This window comes from Paramormyrops kingsleyae, chromosome 6, assembly GCF_048594095.1.
Source record: "Paramormyrops kingsleyae isolate MSU_618 chromosome 6, PKINGS_0.4, whole genome shotgun sequence".
Classification (NCBI taxonomy): Eukaryota; Metazoa; Chordata; class Actinopteri; order Osteoglossiformes; family Mormyridae; genus Paramormyrops; species Paramormyrops kingsleyae.
Window position 1 is genome coordinate 15,363,755 of NC_132802.1, and position 15,249 is coordinate 15,379,003.

Below are 15,249 nucleotides of genomic sequence, written 5' to 3' on the forward strand. Positions count from 1 at the left end.
ACATACAAACTTGATATGAATATCAACTGAATTTTAATTACCTTAACATGTTACAAATAAACAGATTTTAATAATGGCTTACAGATGCTTCCTTTTTTTTTTTTTAAATCAAATCATAAACATCAATAATTATATTGCTGTAGAATAATTATTAGTGCACAATGGGCATTGCAGAGCAGATCCACTAAAATGTGTCACAAATTGCACAAGAAATCTTGTGAGGTGAGGAGTCCTAGATTTCAGATAGACTATGAAGCATAACTTAGAAGAGGGCTCATTCCAAAAGACCTTAACTGCCAAGCTGGTAACCAAACGCTTGGCATATTTTTAAAATCATGGCTTGTTAACAGCTGTAGTTATAATTCTGTCATTTGGCATTAGGTTTTCCTGCACACAGCCAAATGCCTGGCAGACAAGGCATCACACAGAGCTCCACAGCATCTGACAAATCGCAATAGCAAGAAAACATAGAGCATTTTCCTCAAGAATGTTTTCTTCCATGCCCTGACCTTTAGTTTGGAGTCAATTTGACAGGCAGTATCCATGCAGTGAAAAAATCAGTCAAAGTCATGCGGCAGTTCCTGTCTCCCTGTGGAAACTGAAGTTGCTCGACGCCTAGAACATTAGAGTCTTTGCCAAGCTTTGCACCAGGTCAATATATGCACATGGCTTCTTGCTACTCAGGACACTTAATGTTGGCTGTTAATTTTATCCAGTTAGGTTTCCACCAATACAGGGGTTTATTTTTAAATCACGTCTTGATGTACATTTCCTGAGATTTCATGTCATTGGCTATCTATTATGTACATCAGTGCTGTGCACAGCCTTTTTGAGGGGCAGGTGACGAATGGGGGGGGGGGGGGGGGGGGGGGCTTAGGGTAAATTTTGCCAACCGGATGAAGAGGTCTCCTCAGAAAATTTTATGTGCTTCTGAGGATATTCACACGTGACATTTACAATGTGAGCAGGGGAGAAAAATGGAAATGGGGTTTGAAGGAAAACATAACGACTTCCACACATATAATCCATTTGTGCTTGTACTCTTGTAAATTTATTTTTTCCCCAAACGGAAGAATGAAAAATTTTCCTTAGATACTGAGGCAAAAAAATACAAATTAATATCCAAATGTATCTGGGACAAAAATCATTGAAATTGGATTTGGAAAAAGGCCTATTCGAAATGTTGAAAAGGAAATGAAACAGGAAAAGGTTTCAGTCATGACTTTGCACCATCAAACCACTTCTTCCTGACATATCACATGACAAATCATCCCAGCAGAACACAAACCTCCACCAATGGCTGCTGAGGTAAAGAGGAAGACTGAGTGATCGATCTTTGTTCATCAATTTTTGTATATGTAAATAATGTAACATAGTTTTGATTTTCTAGGGAATAGTTTACAAGAGCTTGAAGTTCAAATGTGAAAATTCAAGGAACAAGAGTCCATGATATGAAAAGAATGCAAGCTGGATCTGGCAATATGGTCAAAACCTTCTTGAACATCTACTAAGAAATAAATTTGACAATAATGGTACACCATGCTTCGCATCAGCAGAAACCAGGGTATCTTGCATTTTCCAAACAAGAAACTACAAAAGAAGGAACACTTAACACTGCGAAACAACTGCAAAGCAGAAGGAAAAGAAAAGAATGTAGGTGTGATGCACTGGAGATGGGAGAAGGGCAAACCCATTATACTATAAATAGTCAAGGACCCACGGAAAAAGGATATTCTTTGCCTTGAAAGCTCACAAAGGTATAAGCTGATTTAGAAACATTAAGAAGGATTTCTCATCAATATTCAGAAATGATCAATGGCAAAGCAGTGAAAATATTTCACACTGACCATTAGAGGGAGCTCCAGTAACTCTGAATCATTTTAAAATTACGCTCATCTATAAAAGAGGGAATGTGACTTTCCATAAAGTTCTTTCTGTTTATTTTCAGTCCCGTCCAGTTTTGTGAGTCATCTCCGGCCGATCGATGCGATAGACGAACTCAGCTGGGAGGAAGTAACCCACGTACTCCACGATATCAGGCGTGGTGTCTATATAGTAGTGCCCACCTTCTCCATGGTGACTGAAGCAGTGAGTGTGCTCCACGCGCAAATCCAAGTCCTGAAGAAACAGGAGGAAAAACACAGGGATCTGAAATGTACATCACTCTCAATCATTCATTTCCAAAACATTTACTGAAGAAGTTTGACTTTCTATTACTCAGCATTTCTGGGTATATTGGAATCCCCACAATTCCAGCATTTCTTGCCAATCTGGGCATGAATATCTACATGTGGATGGACGAGCAGGAAGGAGACAGTGCCCTGGTACTCACAGGGTCTCTGGACACCAACACAGACTGGCAGATGAGTGGGGCGCTCACAATGAAGTGTTTAAGCCAGTTGTTGACATCTTCATTACTATTGAGGGGACAAGAGGAGAATTCCCGTGGCTTCGGACAAGGGAATCAGGAGGATGGGAAAGAATAAAAAAAAAAAAAAAAACAAATACAAACATAATAATCATGCAGAAAACAAAACCCTTATGATATTCTTTCATGAAGCCACAGACAAGTGACTGGGCCACAAAGATGTTAATTTACCATAATATGGATCTTGGCTTTGCCTTTCTGGATGATGAACGTTCCTCCCAATGCCAGGCTTTTATCACTGTAGTGGTTCTCCAAAGTCTTCCTCAAACATGTGACGAGACTGTACTCTCCTGTTCTCCTGCTAGCCTTCACCTCCAAAACCTGTGACGCATTAAGTGAACTCCATTTAAATTCCTACAATGTAACACAAAGCAAGCGGCCCACTCCCTTCAACATCGCTATCGACCCCCACCTGCTGCCCCGACGTGACCCCGTTGCCCCTCACCTTTCCCGGCTTGCCCTCACATGCATAGAGGTTGCCCAGAAGTCCAAAATCACAGTCTCTGTACTTATCGCTGTACTTCTCCTGCAGGCATTTACCGTCTGCCGGGTTAATAGACGCTAAATAGCTGCCATTCACTGCCAACTTCCCCTCACTTGCGGTGACGACCAGGGGCATCAGCTGTGATACAGTTAAATTAAAGTTAAAACACAATAAGTGTTACAGAGTGAGAGTTGCGCATATGTACCCTTTTCATTATGATGATGAAAGAACTAATCTGCTGATCACAGATGTCACACCATTGACCTTCCAATCACAGGCACAGAGGCCTAACCCACTGAGCCTCACACGAAACACGAAAGTGCTATAGATACAGGTTATTGCACGTTTACTAGCAGCAGGATAACTTACTTCAGCGTTCATGCCCACGCTCTTTGAAGAAACCGCACCCGCGCCCAGTATGAACGCCCCTGGCAGCTCGAGTGCCTTAGCGACTGCGTTCATGTCGTACACCTGTAAACCCAAACATCGGTGTTGTGCCATTTCACTCATTCGTGCTTTTACTGTCAAAAGCAAATGGGGCTGCTGAATGTAGCTTCCTGTGACAATTAACTGACTTATTAAATCACATAAAAACAGCAATTATCATCGTTAACAAAAACAAGAGAACCAACCCCACATAGACTTACAAATACAGTGGTAACTCAGTACTCAAACTCATTAGAACTCAAATTTCTTAAAAGTCGAACCAACCAGTTAAAAAAAAAAATATCTAGAACTCCATCTGAATCTCAGAATTCGAACCATGAACACCGACCTAAGATAGCTTGTACGCGTGGGGAAATGAGTCACACGGCACGTCTCTCAGCAGAAACAAAGGGTAAAGCTTCAGTCTCAGCCTTGCATTCGCTGTGATAGCATTGTTTGTTGGTGATTCTTTTATTGGAAACATCAGGTAATCCACTGTACTTTATATAATTTTGGTAGCCATTGCTCACCAAAAAGTTACACAATAGTTGTACAAATGTTACAACCTAAAAGTTTGCGATTTACGAACAAATTAACTAATACAGAGTAATAATAAAAATAAACAATGGACCGCATGGCATAGTCTAGTGTTATCGTTTTGGAAGCCATTCAGAAAAAAATGTCACGCACTGCTATTTTTTTTTTCAGGTTAATCTTTTATTGGTAGCCATAAATGTGCTTAGATGTGTTTAGTATAAGCTCTTCTTGTTTTATCCTGTTCATTTTGTGTTTAAATGCAAAAAAAAACGTATTTAGGTGTAATTTTTTTGGGGCCGGGAACCAATTAATTGGTTTTACATTATTTCTTATGGGGGAAATTCGATCAGAACTCGAACTTTAGGATTCGATTAAGTTCGAGTTCTGAGGTACCACTGTATCTTATTTCAAAGTACCGAGACCAGCTCCTCCCCTTACTAAACTGAAATCGCATTTAATTTTAAACAGCGAGTTACTTTTTTCTCACGCTTTGTAAATGATAAACACGGGTAATCTAAACCCATGCATTCTTGATATTGATTAACCAAGGAAAATGCACAGAATTTCATACATTGGAGATAATTTGATTTTGCTTATCTGATCTCTAACCTTGTCCAGTTGTACTAGAGGAATCAAGTAAGGGACACCTCCAACATCCGTTATCCGCGGGCTACCGCACAGTCCTGTTCAAATGCAATACACACATTTCCATAAGCAAATAACCTTTTCAAACATTTAAAATAATAGTAAAAGTAATAAGAATAATCAAATACATTTACCCTTAGCAGGAAAATTAAATGGGTCCTGGGAGAGGTCTGGGCATTCCACCACAGTAATTTGGGCGTCAGCAAAGTTGCTTTTTAGTCCATTCTGTAGCACTAAACGAGAATTAAATTTTAACACGGTCAGTGACCGAACTGGGCGACTCGTGTAGCTGTACTGATAATCGTGCTTCAAACGTGATTAAAAAAACAACATAATAGCCCAACATTTTCGGTGTCATTTTTGTTGAACCAGCTTGTACTGTGAATATACGGTGTGTAAAGTACTCCGGAATCTATAAAAACGTGCTTCGTGTTTTATAATAATAATACTTCCAAAGACACACTGATCTCTGCTGATAATTCTGCCCGCTCCCCAGCGTTGCACAAATTGCATTTTACAGATTTTCAGTACACTTCCCATATTATCATGTAATCATGGGTCAACACCATGGCCAATTCTAAAGGACATCTTGAACATATTTTTTCCACGGACGTTATATTTTAAAAGATATTTACCACGGACACGTTTGTTCCTGTACGGACAGGTTGACGATCCCTGATTATACCAATTATAGTAATTATATTATTGTCCCTATCTTCTACACCTACATTCCAAAGTATTCAAACTAAGCCACACTTGCACAGAAATAAGTCTATAAGAATCCGGGTGTTTTCAGACCCATCTGTACCTTCACACAGCTCTTCCAACTTCGGGACATGCAACTGGATTTTTTCGGTTTTAGTGCAGGTTGCCATTTCGCAAGACGGACCTCCCCGTACCACAGAGACAAGTGTCAGCACAGGCTACCCGCTCGTCGAGCGCAGGACAGAAGTGACGTAACGCCATGCGTCACACAACACGTGGTGAATCTGCGTCACCAATGGCTTTTATGTGAGGAGGCGGTATTTTGGAGACCCCGTGGCTGTTGTTTGTGTAAACAGCCTAAAAGAAGGAGTATGTTCTCACCGTTTTGGAAACGGTGCCCCTTATTATTCGATTAATCGTTTTCTTACTTAATTAGACCTAAGATTACTTAAAATAGTCATAGTATAGGAGGCAGTGAAACATCCGAATTCAAATTGTTTACACAAATATCGCGAGAACTTGTTGGTGCGAGATTATATTGGTTCAAGATTCAAGTGGTTCCTCGTGTTATACTTTTGCTATCTGGTAAGTGTAGGTAGGTCCAGAGCCCTATCTAACGGAGACGCTAATTAAGTATCTGTCTGCAAATAATGTTGTACGTCAGTTTGTCACTTTAGATAGTAATGGCACGTTAGCTGAAATACTAAATAATTTTATAATCGAGAAGTTTGTAGTTTAAGATTCTAATTCGTGTAGTTAATAAATCCTTAAATAAAAGCTGCATAGCTAAACAGTCCATATTGCATTTCAGATGTACCTATAATGTGAAATCACAGTAGACGCATTCCATACTGTTCTGTTGTATTCTGCTAGAGGTGTAACTAGATTTTTAATGTAAGATGGATCCAAGACGATATGTGGAAAGTGAAACAATCAGTACGTCGTCGGTAACATATTAGGTGCTTTTGTTTCCTGCATCGACCCAGACTGGGATGGGCAGCGACACAGAATTAACTTACGAAGCTGATTCACCTGAAACCCGGCTCCGGCTTCAGCTTCCGGGCCTTTCAGGAAGGAGCGCCGATGCTCTACTCGCTCCGCGGGCGGCAGTTCTGCCAAATAGGTAAGGGAGCCGCCCGTAAAACGTGCATGCAGGGTCATTTAAAGTTCGAAGCGAAGGTGAATCCCGTTCCTTTATAATCACAGATTTGAATTGCTTCAGTTAATATAATCAGGTGTAAGCATGTATTTGTAGTACAAAGCTGCACTGCTGTGACTTAACACATTATTCATAATGTTATATTTACTACTGTTGTGGTTGGATATTTTAACTGACTATTAATTGAGAGGTAAAAAAATAATGGACCTTTTTAATCTGAATTTCAGTGATTCTGGAGACAGCCTGTTTCAAACTCAGCCTGTGACAAGACCATTACGGACTGAGAGAAGAAAGCGGCCTCAGCGACTGCAGCTCCCAAGCACTGCTTCTGAGTCTGACACAGATAGTGAAGGGGACAACTGTCCAAAGAGGTCAAGGAAAAGCCTCTTAAAATTTCAAAGATACAAGCCCAACCAGGAGAGACAAAAGAAGTATGACCGGAATGGGCCTGTGTTTCCATTTCTTGCAAAGAAGAATAATAAAAGTGAACACCTGCCCCGACGTAAGGTCCTATTGTTTGAGGTATGTTGTACAGCGCTGCCCTGGTGTCTTGTCTGGATTTCAGTTATAGCTCAAGATTTCATAAATCACAGTTTTATCTTAGAAGAAAATTGTGCAAATGTGAACTAATTTGTATTTCATTTCATATATTTTGCAAAATATTCTACAGCATGGAGCCATTGGTGGTTTTTTTACCTACATGAAGAAAGTAAAAGACAAGTCAGAAAAGGGCTTGCCTTCGAGATTTTTGTCACTCAGACGAAGGTTCCTAGATGAGGATGGAGAGCTGCTTCCACTCTCAAATCCAGAGTGAGTCAGGTCTCTTATGTTGGAGGAATCATCTGACTCAATGATAAGAATTAGAAATATATATGTAACAACACAGTATTGGAGGGGCTTTTACACACAAAAAAACATTTGATGCTGCATTATTGAACAGACATGTAATACCTTGGTACACAATAAAATCTGTCTTAATTCCGTTTCAGACAAGCTGAGGGCAGCCAAGCCAGTGATGACATTAAAATAGTGGTGAGTGGTGATTTAAAATGAGAGATCATGGTCTGTTATGTGCCCTGTTAATTAAGGAATGCCTTCATTTTTTTTTCAGGCACAGAAAGATTTTATTTTAAAATATCATGGTAGATTGAGGGGAAACAACATATGGACTGGGAAGTTTTCTAGTGATGCTGGACAGGATTCAATGAAAGACAGAAGAAAAGCCTCCTCAAACCTAAAAAAAAGTATCCATGCACCAAAAGTTCAGACCAGATCTCGGGCCAGAAGGTCTTTAAGTACACGCAATACAGACGTTGAGGATGATGGTTCAGACAATTGTGGTATTTCCACAGAACAGGAATATGAGAGTGACACCACTGATACATCTTCTCTGTCTTCTGACACCTCACCACAAGAGGAGGACGAGGAATGCACTGTGACCGATGTTTTGGACTCTCAAGGGGCTGTTAAGCGTAGGAAGCCAACTAGAACACAGAGGAGTACCCACACTGTGAAAAAGAGAACATCTTCAGCAGCAGTTATTCGCAGATCAACCAGATCAACTCCTTTGGATGCAGAAACAGCAGGAAGCAGTGAGGAGATGCCACACAGTGAGGAGATGCCACACAGTGAGCTTCAACAGAGCCCTGATGTGATACAGCTAGAGAAGCAGATGACAGACAGGACTGGAAGTCAGTGTTTCTTTTTGCCAATTGAAAATTGTGAAGCTGGGATTTCAAATACAGGCAGTCCAACTAAGATTTGTGAGCAGGGAAGCCTGGAGGGAGTGACAGAAGATGCTATTCCACATTTGGGATCGCAGGAACTCTGGGAACTAGGGGAGATCTCAATCAAGAGAACAGAAAGAGGAAAAGAGAGCTTGCAAGAACAAACTTTGGATGCAAGTAAGGAAAAAGTGTTGGAGCAAACAGAGAAAGAGTCTGTGGAGCAAGCACATCTTCCTGAGCACAGGATGTCTTTGTCACTCACTAAAGAAGGCATAAGGAAGGACGTTGTAGCTGAAGATGAAGCCCCTTTAATTTCACATGACGATGTCCATGAGATATCTACTACAGCAGTAAATGTGCAGGATGAGCAAGACTATGCTGAACATGTGCCAAGTCAAAATACTCTGGAGAAGCCAACTGACAAGATGTCTCAAAAAATATTTGAAGGTTCATCAGGATGTAAGTATGAACTGAACAAAGCAATCAGAAAAAAGCAACAGATATCCCAGGAAGTCATTCTGAACCTTGAGAATGAAGAGTCTGAAGAACTGTTTGATAGTAATTATGGGCAAAGATTGTTGCATGGTGAGGAAGGATCTGTAGAGGAAGAGAGAACTCAAGATGTCTATGCTCAAAGTACAACAGACAGCCAACATAGGAAGCCATCTGTAGAGACAGCTTGTGGAAAAGGGGAAGAAGAGTTCTTCATGTGGAAGTCATCCAAATCAGAGAGACGAAGGCTAGAGACATCTATAAAAGACTTGAATGTGGAGTATACGTACACCACAGAAAACGTGTCTCCGCACAAGAAGAAAAGTAAGAAGCACACGAAGGTCGTAGACCTGCAGAATGATTTAAATGAAGAGGGAAGAGATTGTGCACCTGTGGCTAAGTCACAATCTCACTCTAGTAGTTCTAGCTACAACCAGACTAAGCGCAAACAGGTCATTTCTGAAACAAGTGTAGACCAAATATCTGATATAGGGTCTTATCCTCCAGAGCCAAAAGACAACACTGACTTTGATGTGGCCTGTCATGACTTAGAAAAGAGGAGGAGGAAGAAGAGAAAGAGAGGTGAGAAGGAGGAGCAGTCTCACTCTAGTAGTTCTAGCTACAACCAGACTAAGCGCAAACAGGTCATTTCTGAAACAAGTGTAGACCAAATATCTGATATAGGGTCTTATCCTCCAGAGCCAAAAGACAACACTGACTTTGATGTGGCCTGTCATGACTTAGAAAAGAGGAGGAGGAAGAAGAGAAAGAGAGGTGAGAAGGAGGAGCAGTCTCACTCTAGTAGTTCTAGCTACAACCAGACTAAGCGCAAACAGGTCATTTCTGAAACAAGTGTAGACCAAATATCTGATATAGGGTCTTATCCTCCAGAGCCAAAAGACAACACTGACTTTGATGTGGCCTGTCATGACTTAGAAAAGAGGAGGAGGAAGAAGAGAAAGAGAGGTGAGAAGGAGGAGCAGTCTCACTCTAGTAGTTCTAGCTACAACCAGACTAAGCGCAAACAGGTCATTTCTGAAACAAGTGTAGACCAAATATCTGATATAGGGTCTTATCCTCTAGAGCCAAAAGACAACACTGACTTTGATGTGGCCTGTCGTGACTTGGAAAAGAGGAGGAGGAAGAAGAGAAAGAGAGGTGAGAAGGAGGAGCAGTTCAGTATATCTGGGTCCCGAGAGTGTTTATCAGCTCTGAATTCACCAACGCATAAGTGCTCTGATAGGGAAAGGTACACAGAACCAGTTGAGATGTCCCCTTTGTCCTCCTCTGATGATGTGGTGAAGAAGAAGAAGAAGGAGAAAAGGTGGAAGCCTGGGAGTGCAGAAGAGAGTGATGAGCTTGGAGGAAGTTTCATAGCAAGCTACTCTGGCCATTTTCTTGGGGGAAATAATGGAGTGAGATGGAACATTGCTGAAGATCGGTCCATGGAATTCGAGTCTCAGGGGGAAAGGAGTATGGCTGATCCTGAGCACCATAACAGTGAACATCAGCCCAGTAAGAAAAAGCATAAAAAAGGAGATTCTGATAACAGTGGCAGTAAAAAAACAAGGCAAATCTCCTCATCTAAAGTTACACCTGTTACTGGTTTGCGACTGTCCCCTGGATTACAGAGTGAAACATCCAGAGATACTAAGGCTGGCAAAAGCCATAAAACAAAAGAGAAATTAGTGTCTAATTATGATCCTGCTGTGAGTAAATTGGCCGGAATGGACACGGACAGAGACTGTCATGGCAAAACAACAGATATACAGGAGGTCAGTTCTGGCGTGAATGCTATACAGGAACGTAGTAAAGTGTCACAGTGTAAAAGTCGAGGCCACTCATTGTGTGACAAAAAAGGCCATGGAACACTGCCGATGGTAAAACAGAGCCCATATAAACAGAGGTTGTTCGCCATCAGAAGATTTCAACATTTGCAACAAACTGGCAGTTACATTTACCAGACATTGATTTGGAATTATTTGCATTCAAAAAAAGGTAACAGGTAACGACAAAATTCAACATGAGTTATTTTTGTAATAGTTTTTTAAATGTAACTTTAATAGCAATACAGTGTGACCTAGTGTGTATTTAAAGTAACTTGTATGTAAATATGCAGCATGTGAATTATTAAACCTTTGATGGCCAGATTGAGAGTGTACCTCTTAACCACATGCTGTTGCCATGTTCCTATCACTCTGTCAAGGCAGGCTAATGTACACTAGAGGTTGCATAGACTAGTTAACTTTACTGCTCTACCATGATGCTTTATACTTGATGTCGACTAGTCGCTGGTCATGTGATTATGACACTGCGGAAGTTTGCGGAAAAGAGAAGTAAAATTCTTAGCCTATTAGTTGAACAAAATCCCTTGAAATAAAAAAATACAAATATCACAGCAGATGACACAACCATCTTTCTTGATAACAAACTGAAAGTTTCCAAAGTATGTTGTGTAATATACTAGGGCAACACACTATTGAAATATTTTCAAATATCGCTGTGTAATTTTGAATAAATGAGTATTAAAAAGCAAAAATGTTTCTCAGAAAACCTATCTATGAGTAATTTAAACAGCAAGGATGAAAATGATTATGATTGTCTGAGAATGCATGCAGCGCTCATGCAGAAGCATTCGATGTGAACTTTAAACTGATTTTTACACATTTACTAGAATATCCTGAAAAGGAATAATCATTAAAATAGCAAAAATATTAATATCACTCCTCGTCCAGCTCTATAATATTCTACAGCCATTTTTCAAATTCAGTACAAAACTCCCCGCCTCACATTGTGATGTCATTTTGCGGCAATATCAGTTTATACACCAGTGGAAAACCAACACCTCAGAGTACCTAACGTATGGTAATTGTTCCAGTGGAAAAGTGCCCATAATGTGAAATATTCTTGTTAAATATGTTGTGACTTATCTAGATATTAAGATCTCTAAAACAGCTCAAGAAATGTATGATATAAATCACAGTCCAATAATTCATAATATACCAAAAAAGATTCAGTGCTTGGTTTGCCAGAGACTTATCTATTACTCCTTATGAGTAAAGCAGAGGGATTAGCAAGAGTTTCATATGTCGGTAACACTTTACTTAATGGGGCGCAAATACTTAGTAATAACTCTGTTCCTACTGAAGTGCAAATCATGAACAAATATAGTTTCTACTTCAGATGAAAGATGTGCAATGATTTATTAATGATGAAAAAACCTGAGATCAGATTTTCACTTGTGTTATTGTTGCTTCAGTAGTTCCTTAGTAGTTCCTTCAATAGTTAACAATATTTCAATAGTTTACAGAATTAACAGATATAGTAACAAATATAGTAACTGCATGGGATGAAAGATGCATCATAATTGCATGAGTGTATTGAATGAAACAATCAATAGGTTTTATACAGAGGCAAGACCATGTTTTATAAAGAGTGTTTTGAAAAGAACATTATTTTTCTTTCAATATTTATTGATGAATGGCTTATTCAGGAAAAGAATCTTGATGTTATGTAATTTCTCTAAAATCCTTAAGGCTTTTCACCTCAGCTGCTTCCCCTTGTACAGTCTTTGGTATAAATGCCACTGGATGTGGTAATGTCCTCCCTGTAAATAGGGGGCACTGGTCTTTTGAGAGTATGTGCAGTCATTTTCATATGAGAAAAACACTTGAACCGTTGAAGAGTATTGCTCTAATAGCTTTTGTTTACTGGAGAAATGTTATTCTCTTATTTTCTCTTCTCCATGTCTGGTTGGAACACAGCAAGTTAGAGATTTCAAGCTAAGTTACAGACCCACATCAAAATTCTGCAAAACTCTTAAAAGTTTGTAAGAGATTTTTCTCAGTTATGCTCTTTTTGTGGTAGTGAAGAGGAATCTCATCTCTTCTTTAAGCGTGCCTTTACATCATCATTTTAGATGGAGGATTGACATTTTTTGCAAACTCCCTCGCCAATCTAAAAAATACCAAGAAAGTCAACAAAACATCAGATGTTTTAGTTAAAATTAGATGATCTTCTAGAATTGCTGAAATTTATTAGAAATTTATTAATTTAGTTCCTTCTTCCTCACTATCACTGAGTAGCTCCTCCAGTGATGTCCGTCCTGTGGCATCATAATCAACAGAAATGGTAAGAACACACACAGGTGATTGAAGTCATGACATTTCCAGGGCACTATATCAAATTGAAGTGACACTGAGGCAGTCACAGACCACACCCCTATTCAGTAAAAATGTTATGCTGTACTGTTTGGACCAGCCAGCCTTGCTGGATGAGAGACAATCCGAGAAAGAATGTTTGATCGTCATTCAAAAACAAAAAATGTTCATTTTTGCTCAAGAGTTGACTGTTTTGTTTTTTCAGAGATCATGGCTTTTGTCAAGCCTCACCGGACAAAAGACAATCAAAAGTCCCGAAAAGGTCAATGCACTCATCAGTATGTATGAACATGTTAAAGGAAAACTTCTGTATTTTTCAATACACCCTTCATTAAAATTGCTTCCCATTATCTTATAAATGTGTTTATCACACGCTTGTTTATTCCTTCATAATTTATCAGTGAAATACTATACAAAGTATTCTCCATCCAGGTTATTTCATGCAATTATTATTAATTATAAAAACAATCAAGAAAGTGGTTTGAAGTTATGGTTTAATTTGAATGTTTAGCTTTTTTGTTTTTGCTAAGGAAAAAGATGTGAAAATATGGCAACATTATTCACTATCTATCCATCCATTCATTTTCTGAAACCACTGAATCCCAACTGGGGTCGCGGGGGAGACTGGAGACATTATTAACTAGTAGTTTTTAAATAAATAGTTGTACATGATGGAAAACAACATTTTTTGACAATTCTGAAGTTATTTTAAATTTAGACCAGTTTAATATGTAATCTATGAGACATAGTTTTTTAAATGAATCAATTCATTAAGATAACTCATCAGCTGGTTGTTCAGTAAAAATGTTTTGGTTATAAAACCTACACTTGCTATAAAACCTTCACTCTGACTGAGAGCTTTTTCAAACACCGTTGCTAATTACTTCCATGCCAATTCATATTTTGTTTTCCAGACACAGTGGTAACACAATTTCCTGGTATATCTCCATCAGAAATCAGGACCATCTTAAGATGAAAATGCAACAATGAAGCCAATTATAAGGGAGTATAAGAGAGTTTTCAAGAGAAGCCTGGTGCTGATAAAGCCACCCGTTTGACCAAGAGAGTGAGTTACTGGAAAGGACATCAGGCAGGGATGATTCACAGACATGGAATAAAAGAAATAAAAGACAAATAAAAATTGAGATTAAGATAAACAAAAATATAGACAGAAGCTTCTTTAGGGTCCAGAGATGGTATATGTTAGTCAAAATTATTAATATTAATTCAGTGACCATTAATTCATATTCATTTACTGATGTTATGCTTCTTATATCCGGCAAAAATCCCTGTGTTAAATTTAACATCTACAGTGTTTTTTGGGTTTTTACAGTGTTCATTTAAACCAATTGCACTTATTAATATGGTGGCTGTTAATTCATCACTGGGAGCTTTACCAGGGGCATTGCTAGACAAAAAGCTCTACTGGGACACAGGCCCCCCACGCCCATTACCCATATGATTTTTGAAAGCTGAACGTGAGATTTTACTGGGGCACAGCACATAAATACTAGGTAACGTGCCCCAGTAAAAGGGGTCTAGCAGCCACCATGGGGTTTACTGTGATGTTCTAAAATCGTTTAAAAATTAGCATGTCAGTTTTTGTTCGTTTTTCCCTAGATTTGTGCATTTTTGTAAATATTTTTTTTCAGTCATATAATTTTACTGCTCTGTTGACTTCATAAACAAGCACAAAAGTAATATGAACATTCCCATGTCTGTTAGTGTATTGAAATACTTAAGCATAGGTCTTACAAAAACACTATTTAAAAGTATGCTTGGAACACTTTTCTTAAAAATGCATTTTGTATGATCAATAACATACTCCTGTCCAGTATCAACTTCTGTCCTACTTAAGTGATAAACAAGTGCCCTTTTAGAAGTCTTCCAGTGACCTTTAAATGTAATATGTAGTTAAGTATGTGTATGTGTGTGTATATATATGGGTACCTTTTTACCACATCAAAAGAGCATTTTGAAACAGTACTACACATTTACTATTCCTGAACATAATTGTATTTTAGTACAACTAAAGTTTCCCAAAACAACGCACTAAATTAGCAATTAGTGTATTTAATTTATATTAACATTTAAATAAAATGTAACTTAGATACACATTAGTTCAAATAAGTTGTTCCAAAATAGTGTACCTAATACACTCTAAAGAATAATTAAAATGTTCATATTAATAGTATACTTTTTTTTTTTTTTTTAGAAAAAGTGAACTTCTCTGAAATGCACTTTAGTACACTTTTTTCCCACAAGGGTATGTGAATGGACTGTCTGTTGTCAGCATATGCAATAAGTTTCACAACCACAGATTGTCGCTTGTTGCAAAGCTTTCCCTTTTCCAGTGGTTTAATTAGTGACATCATCAGTGATTAGTTCACGTCAACTCGACTTTCATGACAACCATCAACTTTAAAAAATCTGAAGTTGTGGAGCCCTTGGTGTGGACTGGGGTACAGATTACTGATTACCAACCT

The 15,249-nt window shown here is 38.7% G+C and overlaps 2 protein-coding genes across 3 annotated transcripts; one reads left to right on the forward strand and one right to left on the reverse strand.

Annotated features, from left to right (window-relative positions):
• Positions 1 to 16: 16 nt before the first annotated feature.
• Positions 17 to 5,496, reverse strand: c6h11orf54 (chromosome 6 C11orf54 homolog). 2 transcript variants are annotated; one of them, XM_023833092.2, is made up of 8 exons: positions 5,329 to 5,496; positions 4,655 to 4,753; positions 4,485 to 4,558; positions 3,282 to 3,383; positions 2,874 to 3,050; positions 2,600 to 2,749; positions 2,333 to 2,449; positions 17 to 2,118 (listed from the first exon to the last, which is right to left on the reverse strand). In XM_023833092.2, exons 1-8 carry the CDS (start codon positions 5,393 to 5,395, stop codon positions 1,945 to 1,947), a joined length of 960 nt encoding a protein of 319 aa, XP_023688860.2. In that variant the 5' UTR covers positions 5,396 to 5,496; the 3' UTR covers positions 17 to 1,944. The 2 variants fall into 2 exon arrangements, with proteins under 2 accessions (XP_023688860.2, XP_072569839.1); XM_072713738.1 differs by lacking the exon at positions 5,329 to 5,496 and adding an exon at positions 5,156 to 5,298.
• Positions 5,497 to 5,573: 77 nt separating this feature from the next.
• pho (phoenix) lies at positions 5,574 to 14,047 on the forward strand. The gene is made up of 8 exons (XM_072713737.1): positions 5,574 to 5,594; positions 6,212 to 6,348; positions 6,612 to 6,906; positions 7,055 to 7,194; positions 7,374 to 7,416; positions 7,496 to 10,601; positions 12,969 to 13,041; positions 13,678 to 14,047. The coding sequence occupies exons 2-8, from the start codon at positions 6,218 to 6,220 to the stop codon at positions 13,751 to 13,753; spliced, it is 3,864 nt and encodes a 1,287-aa protein (XP_072569838.1). The 5' UTR covers positions 5,574 to 5,594; positions 6,212 to 6,217; the 3' UTR covers positions 13,754 to 14,047.
• The last annotated feature ends 1,202 nt before the right edge of the window (positions 14,048 to 15,249 follow it).

Coding starts and splice junctions, on each gene's coding strand:
- c6h11orf54 (XM_023833092.2), bottom strand. CDS start 5,395: ATGGCAACCTGCACTAAAACCGAAAAAATCCAGTTGCATGTCCCGAAG. Junction 4,754..5,328: donor GTTGGAAGAGCTGTGTGAAG/GTACAGATGGGT, acceptor ATTCTCGTTTAG/TGCTACAGAATGGACTAAAA. Junction 2,119..2,332: donor TGTTGGTGTCCAGAGACCCT/GTGAGTACCAGG, acceptor CTGTTTCTTCAG/GACTTGGATTTGCGCGTGGA.
- pho (XM_072713737.1), top strand. CDS start 6,218: ATGGGCAGCGACACAGAATTAACTTACGAAGCTGATTCACCTGAAACC. Junction 6,349..6,611: donor GCGGCAGTTCTGCCAAATAG/GTAAGGGAGCCG, acceptor TCTGAATTTCAG/TGATTCTGGAGACAGCCTGT. Junction 13,042..13,677: donor AAAGGTCAATGCACTCATCA/GTATGTATGAAC, acceptor TTTGTTTTCCAG/ACACAGTGGTAACACAATTT.